Source organism: Manacus vitellinus, unplaced genomic scaffold (assembly GCF_001715985.3).
Source record: "Manacus vitellinus isolate BGI_N305 unplaced genomic scaffold, ASM171598v3 scaffold_3_pilon, whole genome shotgun sequence".
Taxonomy (NCBI): domain Eukaryota; kingdom Metazoa; phylum Chordata; class Aves; order Passeriformes; family Pipridae; genus Manacus; species Manacus vitellinus.
In genome coordinates this window covers 9,547,400-9,565,399 of record NW_021940535.1, presented here as the reverse complement: position 1 = coordinate 9,565,399, position 18,000 = coordinate 9,547,400, and the positions used below count along the sequence as shown (strand labels likewise).

General features: G+C 40.3%; 1 protein-coding gene across 1 annotated transcript; it reads left to right on the top strand.

Annotated features, from left to right (window-relative positions):
• The first annotated feature begins 3,649 nt into the window (after positions 1–3,649).
• FKBP9 (FKBP prolyl isomerase 9) lies at positions 3,650–16,959 on the top strand. Its single transcript, XM_029961979.1, has 9 exons — positions 3,650–3,822; positions 4,432–4,621; positions 5,283–5,428; positions 7,569–7,758; positions 9,852–9,997; positions 11,241–11,427; positions 13,281–13,426; positions 14,916–15,079; positions 16,582–16,959. Exons 1-9 carry the CDS (start codon positions 3,735–3,737, stop codon positions 16,762–16,764), a joined length of 1,440 nt encoding a protein of 479 aa, XP_029817839.1. The 5' UTR covers positions 3,650–3,734; the 3' UTR covers positions 16,765–16,959.
• Positions 16,960–18,000: the final 1,041 nt, after the last annotated feature.

Here is an 18,000-nt window from a genome sequence, read left to right as displayed (position 1 = left end):
AGAGGGAGGTCCTGGTCCCACGAGAGTGTTTCTTGCGGATGTGCAGAGGTTGTGGCGCCGGGCGGAGGCTGCGGTTGAGGTTCCGTTCAGGTCCCGCTGCTTTTTCCCAGCTATGCCCCGTGGGTCCTTTTGGTGTGACCATTCTGTCAGCGGCAGGATGGGCAGTGTTGTACAGCGGGAACGCGGGACACACACACCACCATGGGAAGATGTCTTTGAAACGAGAAAGGGCAGAGGGCTGGGTCCAGTTCGCTGTAGTTTGCCCTTATGGATCCCCACCACGTTCTTCCAGCTGCTTCTCCAAGGCACTGAGTGGGAGCTTTGTGCTCCAAGAGAGAAGACTATAAGGTTATTCTGTTAGCCTTAGCCTGGTAAACAGGAGCGTATGCGGTATTGCAGTCTCTCACAGTATTTAGTGATTTCCTGCCCATTTCTTTCTGTACATTTCCTATGTCTTCTCCAGGCTCAAACCTACTCGAACTCAGGTGTTTCTGAATCATTATCCTTGCCAGAAATGTGAGAATTAACAGGCTGTACTTACATAGAATTTTTTGGATGAGTTCCCCTTGAGTAAATGTGACCTATGTACAGTGAAGTGCCTGGCCGCTTTCCTGCTGTTATTTTAGCATCAAGAAGCCTAAATAGTGGGATCAGGAGATTGTGAAGGATGTTGATGCTGCTGACAGCTTATTTGTTTTTTCTTGCTTCATTCATTGCCACTGATCAAAGTATTACTCAGAAAGATAAAGCAAAATGTATTTTCAGTAATCCTGGTAATCTGCCTTGTGCTTCAAGGAAAATCTACAGCCTTAGGGAAATAACTATCCTTCAAAGTAAGCTCAGCCCTTCCTCTGAAGCTGACTTTATGTAGTGTGCCAGTATTGCCGTTTCACCAGCACTTCTCTGGATAAAATGTGGGATGTGGTACCTGGTGGTTCAGCTGGTGTTGGTGCAGTCGCAGTGAAAAGGCACAGCAAGGGCAGTGAATTCATTGGCAACTGACAGGCTTGGAAAATAAGCCTTAGCTGCAGATGTGAGGACACAGAAAGGCAGCATCCTTGTGGCTCATTTTACAAATATGTGACAATTGGAAAACCGGCCACGTGTTCAGAAGTGTGTTTCTGATTGCTGCAGATCCATACTGAGGCTTACACCCTGAGCTGTACCAGCAAACTTGTGCATTGAGGCAGAGCACCTGGAGGGGCTACCCAGGTGCTGGCTCTCCTTTTAGCTCCAAATTCCTTGTCATTTGGTTCTGAATTATTTGGGGCAGTTCTGTGCAGAACTGTACAATAATTGTCTCTTTGTGTCCTCTAAATATCAGTAAATAAGTAGTAATGATGATGGTGTAGTGTAACTTGAATATTTTTATGTCCATCTTAATTTCAAAAGGGTGCAAAACATCAGGTTTGTTCAGCACAGGATTTTTTTCTGGATGACAGCTTATGCTGATGTACACTTTCATTATTCACTAACTATGGTCTTTTTTAAGAGTAATGACAGTGGTTTATCATGTTAAGGCAATGGAAAAGTAGGAGGATTTTATGTCCTGTTGGTTAATGGAAGAAATATTTTGGAGTGCTTGTTGTAAAATCTTTACTGTTCCCTGCATACAAGTTAAGGAGATTCAGTCAATTTATACAAAAGTTAGCCTATTAGAAAGCCCATTTTCCTATTTCTGTTAATTTGTTTGCTTTTTTTTTTTTAAATTTATGAACGTGCTTACCAGCATTAATTCAATCAAACACTACTATACAGTCTAGAAAATTCTCTAGATGTCGAACTAAGAGCAATTTTATTTTGTTCTTCAGCTGTTGTAAATGTTCTTTAGTTTTAAAATTAGTTTTCTGTATTTCCAAACAGAAGGTAATAATACTGCTCTTTGTGTTAAAAGGCTGTTGATAAAGTTGTTCTAATCATGACTGTGTCACATAAATGAACTAATATGCCTGTTTATTATTTTTCTTTTGCATCAGCATTTGCATTTTGATTTTCCATGGCCATAAAATAATTTGCACTTTAAAGTCTGAATTGAATTGCCTAGTCATCTGCTATTAATTTGGTAAATTCCACTAATGGAAATGAATTTTGCTTAGTTTTAAGGAATCTGCAAAGTCAGTCCTCCAAAGCTGTATGGTCTGATCACTGCTTTGTTCAGTTGTCTGCTTAACATCAAAGTTTTCTTAGTTGTGCATTTATTTTTATTAAAGAAGCTCTCCTATTCTAAGTTCATCCCGGACACATTGCCAGACTTTGTTAATTGCTACACAATACCGTTTTTGGGGGTTTCTTGTAACTTGTTATGTAACTAATCTTAACATCTTAATTATGGTTTTGTGTGTGTAATAGAATTTGTCAGGAGCTAATTTAAATATTTCCCGTCCTTTCCTGGGGGTGGGAACATTTGTGGGACCGAAAGTGAATGCTCAGTATAGAGGGTTGTCTATTTTAGGGGAAATGTTTGCCAGAGCACAAAAAAAAAAAGGTGGAGCACACAGAGAGATTGCTTAGTAAAATATTTGAGAGATTCGAGGGTCTGGGACTGTTAGGAGGCTCAGTGTGTTGTGGAAGTGATGTGTACAGTCTTGGAAGGAAAGTTTGACATCATTTCCCTAGCAATATCTAGCTGCTGGCTGCTTCCCAAAATATTTTAGCAGGCAAAGAGTCACAAGCCTTTTTTTTTTTTTTCAACTCCCCCCCTGTCTGATTTTTATCTAAAAAAGAAAAAAAACCAGAAATCCTTGAAATTATAAAAGGAATTCAAGCAAATGGAAGCAGTAAAATCTTAAAACCAGACATGAAACCTTTGAACTGCTTTCTGTTGTATGTTTATACATCACTTCAAAAAACTAAATAACAGCAGTAATTCAGGCATAGCAAAGTGAGGTCCTCGTGCAGATTTAAGGTGGTCAAACTAACCACTTAAGCTGATGTTAGTGTTCTTCTGTGGTAACGCTTCTGTTCTCCATCCCCTCTGGAAAACTGTAAATAATTTAAGTATCATTTCTTTTACCTTTTGAATTTTTATGTATTATCACAGAGGAGAATCATTTAGCTAGCTCTCTTGTTTCTGGATCTGGCGAATGTGCTGTTTAAAACGTGTCTCTATACTTTAATGAGAACTGTGAATGTGGAGGAGAAAATAAATAAATAACCAATTGGCAAACCTCACAGCTATTACTCAAAAAGGCATATTTTCACTTTCTCCTACAGAGATTCCCCAACTGTGATGTCTCACATCGTAAAGCTTATCAGTCTTGTGCAATATTTTTGTGATGTTACTCACCAAAATCAATATGCTGAGATTATACTGTGGGAGCAGTCATCCTTTTGTATCTCATAATAGTGTTTGATTTTTCCTTTTCTTCCTTAATTTTCCAGTACTGCTTATAATATTAGTGTGTAAATTAGCTGTTAGTAGTTTGGGTGCCCGCAGTACACATTGCACACTGCTAGAATGTGTTTCAGATAGACAATGAGCAGTGAACAGAAGTAGAACTGGGTTGAAGTCTCGGAAACACTTGGATTTACCTCTTTTCTTAGCAGCTGCCTTGCGATGAAATTATGCTAACAGGGCAAGAGGGAGACCAAGGTAGAGTTAAACTTTCTCCATCAAGGAAAAAAAAAAGTCGAATGGGGGGTAAATGAACTCTTTTGTCTGCTTTTTCCCCTTCAGCTATGACAGGGGATCCACATTCAACGTATTTGTGGGCAAAGGTCAACTTATTGCTGGGATGGACAAAGCTCTGGTCGGCATGTGCGTGAATGAGCGGCGGTTTGTGAAAATCCCCCCCAAGCTTGCCTACGGAAGTGAAGGCGTCCGTAAGTACGGCCCCGAGCCAGTGAATGAATAGCTGGTTGTGTAAGTGATCCAGCAGAAGAGATAGAAAATGGAATCACAGAAGAGAAGGGTAGAAATTGCAGGTACTGAATTTTGGAGAGGTTCTCCCCTGTCCTTCAGGGGTGTTTGTTAAGCCTGTAGCCTGGCTAATTTCTCCAGACACCCTCTGCATGCTGAAGGGAGAGCTATTTGTTGACTGTAGAGGACCTTCAGCAAATAAACCTTGCTACTAAAGTTCACTATTTATTTATATCTACCTCACTGTTAAATACTTACTGTGGTTTGGCATTGCAGAGCTGCACAAGTTTTTATCAGTGCCAAAAGCAGCTTTGTTCTACAGCCTCAGAGAGGCAACAAATGCTAACTCAAGATGAGTTTGCTTGATAGACGTCTTTGATAACAGTTCACTTTGCCAGATTTCCCCCCTTAAATATCTGCAACAGTGGCAACAGCCCAGAGAGTTATAAGCATAACAAGGAATAAGGTGTGCATTAATCATTCCTTTTAGGGTATGCGTGGTTTGGTTCCTTTTCACTGATGCCCTGTATAAAAAGGGAAACAAAACTGGATGTGTTGTTTTGCTTTTGCAGCTGGTGTGATACCCCCCAATGCTGTGCTCCATTTCGATGTGCTCCTGATAGATCTTTGGAACTCAGAGGACGAAGTGCAGGTTCAGACTTATTTCAAACCTGAGAAGTGTCCTCGGACAGTCCAGGTGTCTGACTTTGTACGGTACCATTACAATGGAACATTCTTAGATGGAACCCTATTTGATTCAAGGTATGCAGCTGTGTTGTGTGTGTGTGTATCTTAATAGGTATCTCACAATCATTTACTCCCCTTTCACCAGTGTAACAATTAATGCCCAGTGCCCAGAAACACAGGAAATGAAAGCTAGCATCATATGTCTGTTAGTAATTTATTCAGGGATTATAGGATAGCAGTACTGACTAAAACCAACAAAACTGTACATTATTTCTAAATGGGCATTACGAACACAGATGCTTTTTTTTAATTTTAAAGTCTGTATTTATATTACTGTTTATTGCAGTCAAAGTCTCTGTAACCACTGCAGCATCGATACAGGTTAGATACAAGTTTTATAAGCTAAGCAGAGTTTGTAATGAAATCAAACTACCAACACTTTCCTACTGAGATTTTAAGTGTACTGTGTGTATTTTGTCAGAGCTCAGTGGAAAATGGTACTTTAATAACAGCTACCATTGTATTTGTGAGTGACTTTTCAAAGCCCCTGTTAGGTTCCTGACATAGCTAAGCTCTCTGGGAAACTCTGCCCACCCAGCCCTCGGTAAAGGAAGGACCAATACTTTTGGAGTAGCTCGTTGTGAGTTACATTGTGGATTTAAAGATTGATTTTGTTCTTTCCTGTGGCTGTCTGACATTTGGTTGTGGGGCTTTTTTTTTTCTCCCTCATTTTTAGCCATAATCGGATGCGGACTTATGATACCTATGTGGGAATTGGATGGCTCATTCCTGGCATGGACCAGGGGCTCTTGGGAATGTGCGTAGGAGAAAAGCGCATTATCACAATACCACCTTTCCTTGCATATGGAGAAGAAGGAGATGGTAAAAGTTATTCCTTTAGTTATTCCTTTTTTTTTTCTCAATCCAAGTGAACCGTATTTTAAAACAAACTCAGCTTTCTATGTTTTAAATTTATGGGCAGCATTATTACCCAGTTCAGACAGACAGAACAAAGTGGTGGAAAGAGAGGTTCAAAATGTGTCATGTACAGGATTGGATTGGTTAGAAAGTACAAGATTTTTAAAAAAATTAAACAGTAAATTGCTTTACAGACATATTGTTGATATAATTGTAGTATTTATATGCTGAAATTGTATTTCAGTTGGGGAATATAATCTGTGATTAATATCTAGTGGAGCCAAAAACTTGGAGACAGGTGACTGCATATTTCTTTCAATGACCACCACAGAAAGCATAAAACTTTTTGGGAAAAAAAAAGGTATTTTTAATTCCAGTTTTGGGTTTTTTTTGCAACCAATGCCTTAGCAATAACTACAAGATGAATTAATTGTTTTGTGAGACTAAGCAGCCTGCAGATCATACAGAGAGGTCCACATTTTAAATGAGGGGGCAGTTAAGGATAGTTTGTGACTCTTCGTTGTATTTTTACTCTGCTCTGATGTTTATGGATGTGTCTGTGGTGTACAAGGTTTCATACGCCTTCCATGGTTTCTTTGCCATTAACTGTGATAGCCATCTCCATAGATAACAAGACTTTGTGAAGTTGTGTTTCAAAATTTTGCCGAGATCTTTAACTCAGTGGTTCTTGGTCAAAGCAACCCACACTGTAATTTGTACATTGATGGGGAAGTAGTTTTTCACTGAGATACTCAATTTGTCCTTCTTCAACTTCCACCACGGGGTCTGTTTTGATATTAACAGGATGGGAGGAGCGGATGCACCAGATTTGTATTCTAATAGTTATTTTGTGCACTTCCACGAAGTGTGTTGGGAATACTGGTAGACCAAACCATACAACTCAGATGGAACTGGTGTGTATTGACTAAGATGGGTGTTGCTGAAGAGACAGCTGTTTTCAGTGAGGCAGTGCCATCACAGTACGAGCAGTGTAAAATTTTTGATTTGGAGAATTGAGTGAAAAACCCGCTGAAACAAAAAATGACTGACTGTAAGCAAATTTGCAGAGAGATCTAGACAAATTAGAGGGCTGGGCAATCACCAACCGTATGAAGTTAAACTGGATTCTGCACCTGGGATGGGGCAGCCCTGGATGTACAGGCAGACTGGTGAACAAGATGCTGGAGAGCAGAAAGGGACCTGGGGTCCTGGCTGATGGCAAATTGAATATGAACAAATATGAGCAAATTGAATAATGTGCCCTGGCAGCTGGGAGGGTCAACCATGTCCTGGGGGCAGTCAGGCAAAGCATCGCCAGCTGGTCAAGTGAGGGGATTGTCCCGCTCTGCTCTGCACTGGGGCAGCCTCACCTTGAGTATTGTGTGCAGTTTGGGGCACCACAATATGTAAGAGAGACATTAAGCTCTTAGAGAGCATCCAAAGGAGGGCAACAAAGATGGTGAAGGGCTTTGAGGGGAAGCTGTATGAGGAGTGGCTGGAGGCATTTGGTCTGTTCAGCCTGGAGAAGAGGAGAACTCAGAGGACGAAACGCAGGTTCAGACTTATTTCAAACCTGAGAAGTGTCCTTGGACAGTCCCAGTGTCTGACTTTGTACGGTACCATTGAGGGGAGACCTCATCGCAGCCTACAACTTCCTCGTGAGGGGAAGAGGAGGGGCAGACACTGATCTCTTCTCTGTGGTGACCAGTGACAGGACCTGAGGGAATGGCCTGAAGCTGTGTCAGGGGAGGTTTAGGTTGGATATTAGGAAGAGGTTCCTCACCCAGAGGGTGGTTGGGCACTGGAACAGGCTCCCCAGGGCAGTAGTCACAGCACCACGCCTGACAGAGTTCGAGAAGCATTTGGACAATACTCTCAGCCACATGGTGTGATTCTTGGGGTGTTCTGTGCTGGGCCAGGAGTTGGACTTCGATGGTCCTAGTGGGTCTGTTCCAACTCAGGATACTCTATGATTCTAATTTATTTTAGAAGGGGAGGTGCTTGATATTTGGCAGTAGGTTACTTTTCTTCAACAAACATGTTTAAGCTTCTGCTAGAACACCTGCTGTTTCTTACCAATTTTTCTACTCTAACACTCTTGTAGGTAAGGAGATTCCTGGCCAAGCTTCCCTCGTCTTTGATGTGGTTTTGCTAGATCTCCATAACCCCAAAGATGGTATCGTTATTGAGAACCAGGTTGTGCCTGAATCTTGTGAGCGGAGAAGCCAGACAGGAGACTTTCTCCGATACCATTACAATGGCACACTTTTGGATGGCACGTTATTTGATTCCAGGTAACCAAACCATTCAGCTCTACAGATTGCATTTCCAGTTTGGACTCTTCCGTCTTGTCCATAATATACCCAAATACAATTCTTTGCTTTTCCTTCCTTTTTGAAAATTTTGGGCGGACTTGGAGTCTTCTTAAAAAACTCATAGAAAACTTTTCCCTATGAGAGGAAAAAGAACTAGTTTGGACTATGACAGTGTCACAGGCGCCATCTAGGGGCGGTAACCCCCCGGTGAAGCCATGAGTGCTTTGGGCATGAGAGCCTGAAGGCTCTTTGCTCTTCAGAGTTTATCTGCCAAATAGGTAATACCACTGAAGAGAGAGAAAATAAATATGATACCCATTTTATGTCCTGAAAATTGTGAATCAGTGTGCTAGTGGCTAGTTTGAGGTTAGTTGTATTTGTACTTGAAAACTGTTTGCATTTTGAAGGCTGCTGTCTTTCAAGACTGAATTATAGAACCACAGAATTCAACAAGAGGGTTTCTGTGATAAAGGAATAGGGATTACTTTCACAATAAATTCAAAGCTCTCTGGGCACATGAGCCTTGTGTACAGAATCATATGATGAATAATACTGTTGTAGCTTTCTGTCACTTTTGTTACTCTTAATTGAGCAGTGCTTTACTATCCCACTCCAGCTTTCAGAACAGCTGGCAGAAGTAGCTAAAAGGAGATGAAAATGAGCCAATGTAAATGTTTTATGAAATAAACTCATGGAAAAATGTTTAGTACTACAACAGCAGCCGTCGCTGTAGACCTTGATTTGCAGCTTATGAAAGCTTGTAAGTTAAGAGCCTAAATCTTGTCCACAATGCACCCACCCAGAATCTTTCTTTTTTGAGATGTAAATGAGTACTGTCTATAGTAATTAAACAAATTTTGAAAATAGCTGTATTACTTATATTAGGGTTGTTGTCAATAAATAGTAATAAGTGCTTTGTAGACAGCAGCCTCTACATCATTCTGGATTGCTGACAGTTGTTAGAGGGCACATTCATTAGAGCATCGTATCCTGACCTTCTGCAGAATTCAAAGATGAAGAAATAGAGCAGCTAACAATAGTTACTGGAAACCCTGGAGTTAGTTATCCAGGAGAAAATTTGTTACTAGTACGGGGAATATGCCAAAAGCACTGTGAATGGCTGGTTTTCAGAGCTCTAATAATATTTTCCTTTGCTTTTTTGCTCCGAAATATTCAGCTGCAGAACTGCCCCTGGGTAACTCAGCCAAGGCTGTCTTCTGGACTTAGAGCAGTTGAATAAACCTCTGAATTATATCAGAGTCTGGTCTTGTACTGGTCTTGTTCTTTCTCAGAACTACCTTGTAAAGATTAATTGAAACCTTTCTGCCTTTTCTTCGTTGGGCTGTGCCTTTATGTAACATGCCTTGAAGAAAGGCAGAAGACAGTCATGTCCTTGTAATAAGCATCAATTGCCATTGTAGCCTTGTTTTATTCTATCATTAGGTGTTGTAGCAGGTCCTTCAACCTACATATAAGTGGTTGACATGGTTTGGGAAGGAGGGATAATGTTGATAATGCTTTGTTGTAGTGACTCATTTTAATGTTGTGCATCCCAGAAGAATTTATTTGTCCCACCTGCTCCTTGTAGTAGTTGAACTGCATAGCTGTGGTTGTGAAATGAGGTAGTTTGAAGGATGTCTCATGAGAATGAACGTCAGCCGTATCTAGTTGATAAGTATTTATTAAAGTAGTGTCAGGGCAGAGGAAATTTTAAAGAAGAAAACTAATTTTTTTTTTAGTTACTTGTCAAAACTTGTTTTGTGCTTAGTCTAAAATACATAAATAAGTGTGATTTTTCTTTCAATATATAGTAGAAATGAATTTGCAAATTTGCTAGCTGTTCTCTAGCTAGGGTCCCACTACTGGGTAATAAGTGACACGTGTCACTGGCTGATGAAACCTGGTGGCCTGGATTCGTGGAACATGGTGATTGCTTTGTTCTTCTCTGGTGCTGGTTAATGACCGTGTGTTTTGACCTTAACTGGTTTAAGAACTGTGTTGCAGAGCTATTGCAAGATTCCATGTTTTCTGGAGTACCCCTGACAGTGCTAAAATGCAAATATTTTCCATAGTTATTCACGAAACCATACGTATGACACCTATGTCGGGAAAGGTTACGTCATTGCTGGAATGGATGAAGGTTTGCTAGGTGTGTGCACTGGTGAAAAAAGAAGAATAATAATCCCCCCTCATCTTGGATATGGAGAAGAAGGAAGAGGTGAGCTTGAATTTGCTTTCAAGTCTTCCATAGTTAATGAGGTTTTCTTTATTGTTTAGTCCATCTGTGTCTGTTTTCATTTTTCTGGCATTTTAAAAGTTTATGAATTAGTTCATTATTTTGTGGACATAAAACTGACAAGACTACACCCAGAATATGCAGAATTATTTTAATTAGCTCAATAGGTAGGACAATAAGAATACAGAACAATCTCACATGTAATTGGTAGCCTGAGCTCATTTGAATAGTTGGTGTTTCAAACAGACTGGTACTTGCTGACCGGAATTTGTTTGGATAATTATTGTCTCAGGCAGATTGGTACTTGGGTGCCAGGAGCTCTGCACTGTGAGATCTTCCCACCTGTGTGTCTTAAGCTCTGTATTCTGAAGGAGTTCATCCTGTTTTCTTCCCCATTCCTTCCACAGCCACAGGTTTTGTGGAACTTCTAAGCCGCCTCTGTAAATGGTGGATGCATGTAACAACGAAGTATCTGTGTATGTATAACATACAATTAACATTCTTTTGGGAAAACTCATTAGTACCTAAAAGGATTGCTGTGAGAGGTTGAATATGATAACCCTTCTAGCCAACATGGTGTTATGGCTGGTGTTTCAAGAGGTGGCTTCTGGGATATTATTTGGATAAGTGCCTTAAAAGAAAAGCCTATTTTCTGGGACTGCAAAGTCTGTACTGTTGATTTGAGAATTAGACTCCTTACCAACAAACCCCATTCCTGGGTCTGGATGTATCTGTCAGTTTTGGTAGTGCAATTACACATAATCCTGGGGAGGCAGGGAATAAGTTGCCTCTTATCAGGACATTTTAAGGAAATTTAACTTTTCAGATATAATGACATTCTTTGAAGCACGAGAACTCCTATGAGAATTTTGATGATCAATACTGAATTAGTACGTCAAAGATAGATGAGTTATTTAGGATGGTCACAGGAAATGTGTGATTATTGCTTCATTTCTGCATAATTTTCGATTTCAGAATAATGAACATTTTTTCCTTCACTGTTGAACTTCGGAGTGCATGTTTAGTGCTTTCCCACTGGTTCTCTTTCCTACACAGGATGCAGCTTGCATTCTGTTGCATCTTTTAATTCTGAGTGAGAAGAGCAGAATGACTCAGTAACAGATGCAGCAGGAATACATATTCTTACAGGGTGCAGTACCTGGTCATCATAAGCCTGTTGGGGTACCGTTTCTTTCTCTATTTACCTAAGTTGTTTCCTATTTAGGAAAGATTCCAGGATCTGCAGTGCTGGTCTTTGACATCCACGTGGTTGACTTCCACAACCCTTCAGATTCTGTGGGCATTACTGTTAACTACAGACCTTCCAACTGCACTGTACTAAGTAAGAAGGGAGATTACTTGAAATATCACTACAATGCTTCGCTCCTGGATGGTACTTTGCTAGACTCGACGTAAGTATTTGAATGATCTGGTAAGGAAAATATTCCCAGCAGCTGTAAAAGCAGAATGAATTGCCTGCAAAGCAAGCTGTCAGGGAGTAAAGACTTTTTAAGAAAAAAAGTAAGTATTTATATAGAATGTATTTTTCTTTTTATGTCTGCCTGCCTAAGATGTATAGGAGGAGGAAAAGAAAAAGGCAATCTGTCATAGCATAATAAGAGAACTGGGAACAAAAAGGACGTGGGAGTGTGCTGGAGAAGAACATAAACAGTATGTGTGGAGTGATGAAACAGTTTGTCTGCATAGCATTCTGTTTAAATGGGCTAATTCAGGTGTCTGGACTGGTAATGCCAGGACAACACAGGGCTTGTTATGGATGAGCTGTCCTGGTTTATTCAGTGTTTTGGTAGGATTTTCACTCTGTGCTGATTCAGTGCTTCTGAGAGAGGTCTGATCAGGCTGCTTGGTGTGGTCTTATTAAAGATGTCTTGTGTGTGGTTTATAGTAGATAGTCACCTGTCATGTCTGTACTGCACGTGGGTGCTGATTCTTCTGTACTGTGGTGCTGTGTTGTCAGCATGGAGAAACTGTCAGAGGGCTTGATCATGATGGTGATGATAATGTTCCTCTTCCTCCTGCCTGTTGACAGTGGGTTTATGATGGAAGCAAGAGGTTGCTCCAGTCTGTCTCCTGTAGAACTGAAGTGAGCCTGTGACAGTGTTTGCTGCAGCTGCAAGAATACTTCTGCTAGCTTTTTTTTCCCCCTTCGTCTTTTGGATAGCTCAAGTCGTCCGAATAATATTTTATTTTTTGGAAGGGAAGTTGGGAAAAACTATTTTTAGCTAGGTTATAATTAACACAGGAATCAGCTCATAGGTTTCACAGGATACACAATAGTTTGCAGAGCTGAAAAGCTGCCTTAGATTGGTGCACATGATGCAGTGCTGTAGGCAAGTATGTATACAAGTAATGTGTTTGGATTCAAAACACCTTTTATGTGACAGGAAGGCTGAATTCCCATTTTGTAGCAGGAACCAAGCGACACTGAGACTTATTCAAAGCAGTTTATCAAAGATCATGAGTCATGTGCTCCTAATTTTAAGGCTGACCTCGTAGCCACTGAATTGTTTTCTTTCCAAATGATACTCTGTTATACAAGCATGTCCTGCAGAGGCACAGCCAAGACAAATAACCAAAGAAAGGAGACCAACAGAATAAAGTCTCAACGCTGCACACTTTGCTTTTAGAATCACAATACATGTTGAACTTCTGGGCTTTTAACTTGTGATAATTTCTGGTTTTAGAAATGAGCCACACTCAGCAGGGTATAATTCAAAATTTAATATGAGTAAATAGCAGCAGTAGTAGTATTCTTCCAGGCTGTTTTGGTTAAGTTAATACGTTACAGTGACTGATTTCATTTAAAGGGATAGCTGATCTATGGGAATGCACCCAGATCCCCATATAGGAGTGATGGATATGGGTCAGATGTACATCTGGAATTTTTACATCTGCCAAAAAGTCCAACTGCAGTAGTTAAAAACATGTGAAAGGCAAAAGCCCTATCTTCAAGATAAAATGCCTTGGGGTGTAATTGGCATGATTAATGATTCTAATTGGATTTCATTAAAGAAGCCTATAATTTTAGTGCCAGAGGACATGTCAGCAGCAGGGACATGTCTGTTTGGTGCTGGCTGTAACTCGAGAACAACTTCAGGTAACTTTTTGGTAGAACAGAGCATTTGCCATGAAGTTAATTTTTGGCAGTGACAGGACACTAATTAGAAGTTTTTGTGGTAATTTTGAACAACAGAAATTCTGTGTGTTGAGGGTGTTTTTTAATTCTTCTTTCCTTCCTCTCTAGACACAGCCTTGGCAAGACTTACAACATAGTTCTTGGGTCTGGACAGGTAGTAGTGGGGATGGACATGGGCCTTCAAGACATGTGTGTCGGGGAACGACGAACAGTTGTTATTCCACCTCATCTTGGTTATGGAGAAGATGGAGTTGGTAAGTGCACATCCACTTAGCACCCCTTGGGTAAATGAAACATGAGTATGCATGTTTTGTTACTTCGTGTGTACTAGGTCCTAAGGTGAGTGTGTCTTAGCTGCTTGAATGGGATTTTTTTAGAGATTTTTCATTTCATTGTTTTAGACACTCCCCCCCCATCCCATTCCCCAATGGAATGAACATACTGTCTGTTTTTGGAGTCATGCTGTTGCTGTGGCCAACAGAAAGACCATCACAGTACAAAAGGGAACACATGCCCCCAGTAATGTTGCTTTGTCAGAACAGAAAGCTCCAGGCAGTCTGGTGTTGCAGAGGGATGTAAACGCTGTTCTCCATGATAGGGAGCTGGGTGCTCGCATTTGGACATGCCACATGTTATTCAGAAACAAAACTGAAGGGGGCTGGTCAGCACTAATATGTTGGGAAATTCAAAGAAAACTCAAAATTTGGAAACTACGTGAACTGAATGTAGGATGTGAAACAGTGTATTGGTGCTGTTGAAACCCCAACACCAATACATTTTAAGGAAACTTTAGAGCATTGAGGCTTGTTGATTTTTAATGACAGGGACAGCAGTAATAAAAAGAACAATGCAGAAGTGATAAGGACTTTCATGTCCCAGTGTGTGTTGTTGTTACTCATCTTCCAAGTTAAAAGACTTGATGGAAAGGACTCTAAGAGGAGGTCATCAAGATCAACAAATTCTGATGTATATGGAAACATTAAGTTGTTCTGGTCTTCGAATAGCTCCAGAACAGTTTGTAGTTTATAAAGACTGTAGGGCATCATGTACCACACTGAAAGGAGAATTAATTTGTGTTAAGAGATAAGAATTTCCACTAAGTGCATTTCCATTAAAAATTAAAAGTATTATATATACAACATTTTGTACATAATTTTATCTATTATATAAAAGTGCATAGTTATATATAATAAATTGAAAATTTCCTCATAACATAAAAAGTCTACTGTGTTTAATACCTGTCATAGGTATCTACCATTGTTCAAGTTACATTTGATAAGCATGGTCTGAAACATTGCATGAGTGTTTTGGTATATACCTGGCTCTCTGAGAGATTGCTTGTTTGCAGTCTCTTGCAAATAGAAGATTAGAGGTGACCTTGACTTTTCTTTTTCAAGGATAAATTAAACTCCTTCTGTGGTTTCTTTGAGGTAACATCCCAAGCTGTTGCAACTCTGTTGAATCTCACAGGAGTACACCGTGTATCTGCTAGATAAAGGAAAATTGATTTATTCCCACAGTTTTAGTTTTATAAGTAAAAAAATTGATGCAGTTTTATTATGAAAGCTTTCTTTATGTTTTGATCACCTCCCTGAAGTGAGCAGGAAGATTTGATGGGCTCGGGATCACAGAAGAGAAGTGCCTGTTGGAGCGGGAAGATAAATTTAATTATAGATTAAAAGGAAATATACCCTTTAATGTAAGTGAGGACAAATACCCATCTTTGACGTTTTTTTGTGACAGAAGGAGAAGTGCCTGGTAGTGCTGTATTAGTTTTCGACATTGAACTGCTGGAACTGGTGTCTGGCTTGCCTGAAGGGTACATGTTTGTATGGAATGGGGAAGTCTCTCCCAATCTTTTTGAAGAAATAGACCAGAATCATGATGGAGAGGTTCTTTTGGAGGAGGTAAGCTGAAACAATGAAAACACCTGCAGTGGTTTTCTCCTACCACTATCATCAAGATGTTTTCTCTTACCGTCATCAATGCAGATGTTGAAGAAGGGGGTCTCTCCTCTTCTCTTCTTCTGACATGGTGTTGTCAAGTTAACAGGGAGGCAGCATGTCAGTTATAACATGGTTATTTTGCTTTAGAAATAGAACCAGAAAGAATCAGATCCTTAGGACACAAGTGTAAGAGGCGGAGTTGGTATCCAACAATCCTTCACTGTATCAACCTTCTCAGTGGCCATTAATTGGCAGTTTGAGATGAATTCCTGAGCCAAATCTGAGCCTGCAGCAGTATATCCAGGAACTGTCTAATCACTTCTGGAGCCTGACAATGCCTGCAGTTGCTCCTTCCATGGGTGAATTGTGTGCTTGTCAGTGGGTGCCCTACTTGAGGGCTCTTTGCCTTTGCCACACCATCTCTGATAATATAAACCTCTGTGAGGTTTTCCTCTGCATTTTAACTCAGGAGTTCTATTTTTTTCATTCTCTTCTTAAGTCTTCTTTGTCACCTTTCTCTGTCATTCTGTTTTGTGTCTTTCCTCTCTGGAGTAGAGCTGCCTGCAGCGCTCAAGGGGCAGGTTGTGGCCCTGTGGAACAGCATGAGATGCCTTTGACGATTTTAACAAGCTAATGGGGTAAAATCAAAATCTTGTTTTCCCTTTTTCTAGCACTGTCTTCCACCTCTTTGTTTTACTTCCATCTCCACTTCTGTTCTTGCAGAGAACAGAAGAGCTTTTACTGGTTTAGAGAATGAGGTAGTATGTGGCTTTTGCTATCAACATCCTTCTGGTCACCTAGTGGGGAGGAGAAGGAGAAGCCAAGGAGATATGAGAGGATGCTTGGCTTAAAAGGTGTAAATGAATTTCAGCAATAGCTCTCATTGCTGAAGCTCATTTAACAAGTAGCACCAGAGATAACAGTAATTGGGAAAGTTGTGTTTGTCTTTCTGGTTTTGGCAAGCCAGCAGTATGAATTCAGTCAGATGTTGTATCACCTTTAGTATCACCTTTAACAGCTTCATCATACATACTGGGAGAGAGGTCTTTAGGGAAAACTGACCTTACAACCTTCCCCACAGAGGAGTCAAGTGGAAGACATAATGCCTGAAGCTATTTTAACAAATCTCACGGTATCCTGATATTTAAAGTCTCATTTCTGTGTTTCATTCTTTTTGTCTTGTGTGTTGCTTCTTGTAAAATGTGGGCGTATGTCTGTAAGCTTCATGTATTGGCATGCAAAACTACACTCTCTGGAGTGACTAAACCTCCTGTGTCTGTCCTAATTAGTCCAGTTTAGGTGGCAAAATTTATAGGGTAGTAAGAGTGTACTTCTACGTACATCTAATAAAATTGTAAAATGCTGGATAGTCGATGACAAATAAATGCTACTTTTGACATACTCTTCAGTTTTAAATGTCCATTTAATTGTGAGCTGTTTTCTTCTCTTTTCCCTCTGCTTAGTTTTCAGAGTACATCCAAGCTCAAGTTGATTCTGGCAAAGGAAAACTAGCTCCTGGTTTTGATTTTGAGAAGATTGTTAAAAATATGTTCACCAATCAAGACCGGGATGGAAATGGTAAAGTTACTGCTGAAGAATTCAAGTTGAAAGATCAGGAGGCCAAAGAGGAACACGATGAACTGTAAAGATAAGAAAAAAAGAAGAGTCCTGAGCTGACCTACTGTTTGAACATGTGTACTGGAAGGGGTTTTGGCAAGCATGGTTCTGGAAGGATAGCCTGGGTCTGCCTGTGCTGAGGTGTGGGTAGGCTCTTAAAATAGGAAGAGATTTTCAGTTGGAACTGTTAGGTATATCTGAAGAAAGTGTTAAGTGCCTCAAGGTAGGATGTATAAACAGGTAGAGTGTACAGCCATATGTGGTGTCATGATCCACGTGATCTGTTTTTATGCTAAAGATCAGAAGTTCTCATTGAACAATACACGGTCACTTGGATGGATGGTAGAGAGAAAACTTACCAAGTGCTTTTAAAAGAGTTTTTAAAAACCTGCTGTATCAGAAATGCTTGTGCAGGAGAATGAACCAAAATATTCCCCATGAAAACAACCTGTAAAAGTTGTTAGCTGTTGATCCCAGTTCCTTTCAGAAGGCTTGAACACTCTTTCCAGTAACTGAACAAACTCACATGGATATTTGCCAGCAGAAAATCTGATTTGCAAATTGCAGAACGTGCAAGCGATGGCTGTGCCATTGCAAAATTTCCATAAGCTGTGAATTAAATTAAACAGGCCTAAAAGCAATACTGTGTATGTGTTGGGTTTTTACCTCACAGAATAAAAGTTTTCTTCCATCTGTATTGTATTGAATTAGTAACCTTGTCTCTTGCTGGCCAGGGTTCCCATCAGTGATTCCAAAACCTTTCCAGTTGCAATCCTATTTATAGTTTGGTTAGACATTAAATATTAGTATTACAAGTCCAAGTGCTGTCATAAATACTGGATACAGTTGATTTTGTGTGGGGCTTCTGTCTCCTATTTTGGGAATTGCTAGACTAAGGAGTAAGTGCTTAGAGCTTAAGCAGCAGAGCAGTCTGCAGTGGCAAACAAACAGACAGACAGTGATAAAATCAAGAAATAGGCCCATCTGTTTGTGTGTGCAAACATTCTGACCTATCCCTCAACACAGAGTCAGCCCTGAGAGTGCTGTTTAGATTGTGTGAGCTCTTGAGACAGTCACCCGTTAGCTCGATAAATGGAGCAGAGCTGCTTAGCACTGAATACCCCTAACACACATTTTTTGGAAGGCCGTGTGATTCCCCTCAGTACACTGCATGTAAAGTGCACAAATACGTATAGCGAGACACTGTCAAAGAGGAGTAGGAAGGGAGTTGTGTTTCCATTATATGCTTTGTGTCTAGTTTCTTG

Coding starts and splice junctions, on each gene's coding strand:
- FKBP9 (XM_029961979.1), top strand. CDS start 3,735: ATGGACAAAGCTCTGGTCGGCATGTGCGTGAATGAGCGGCGGTTTGTG. Junction 7,759..9,851: donor GGCACGTTATTTGATTCCAG/GTAACCAAACCA, acceptor TATTTTCCATAG/TTATTCACGAAACCATACGT. Junction 13,427..14,915: donor TTATGGAGAAGATGGAGTTG/GTAAGTGCACAT, acceptor TTTTTGTGACAG/AAGGAGAAGTGCCTGGTAGT.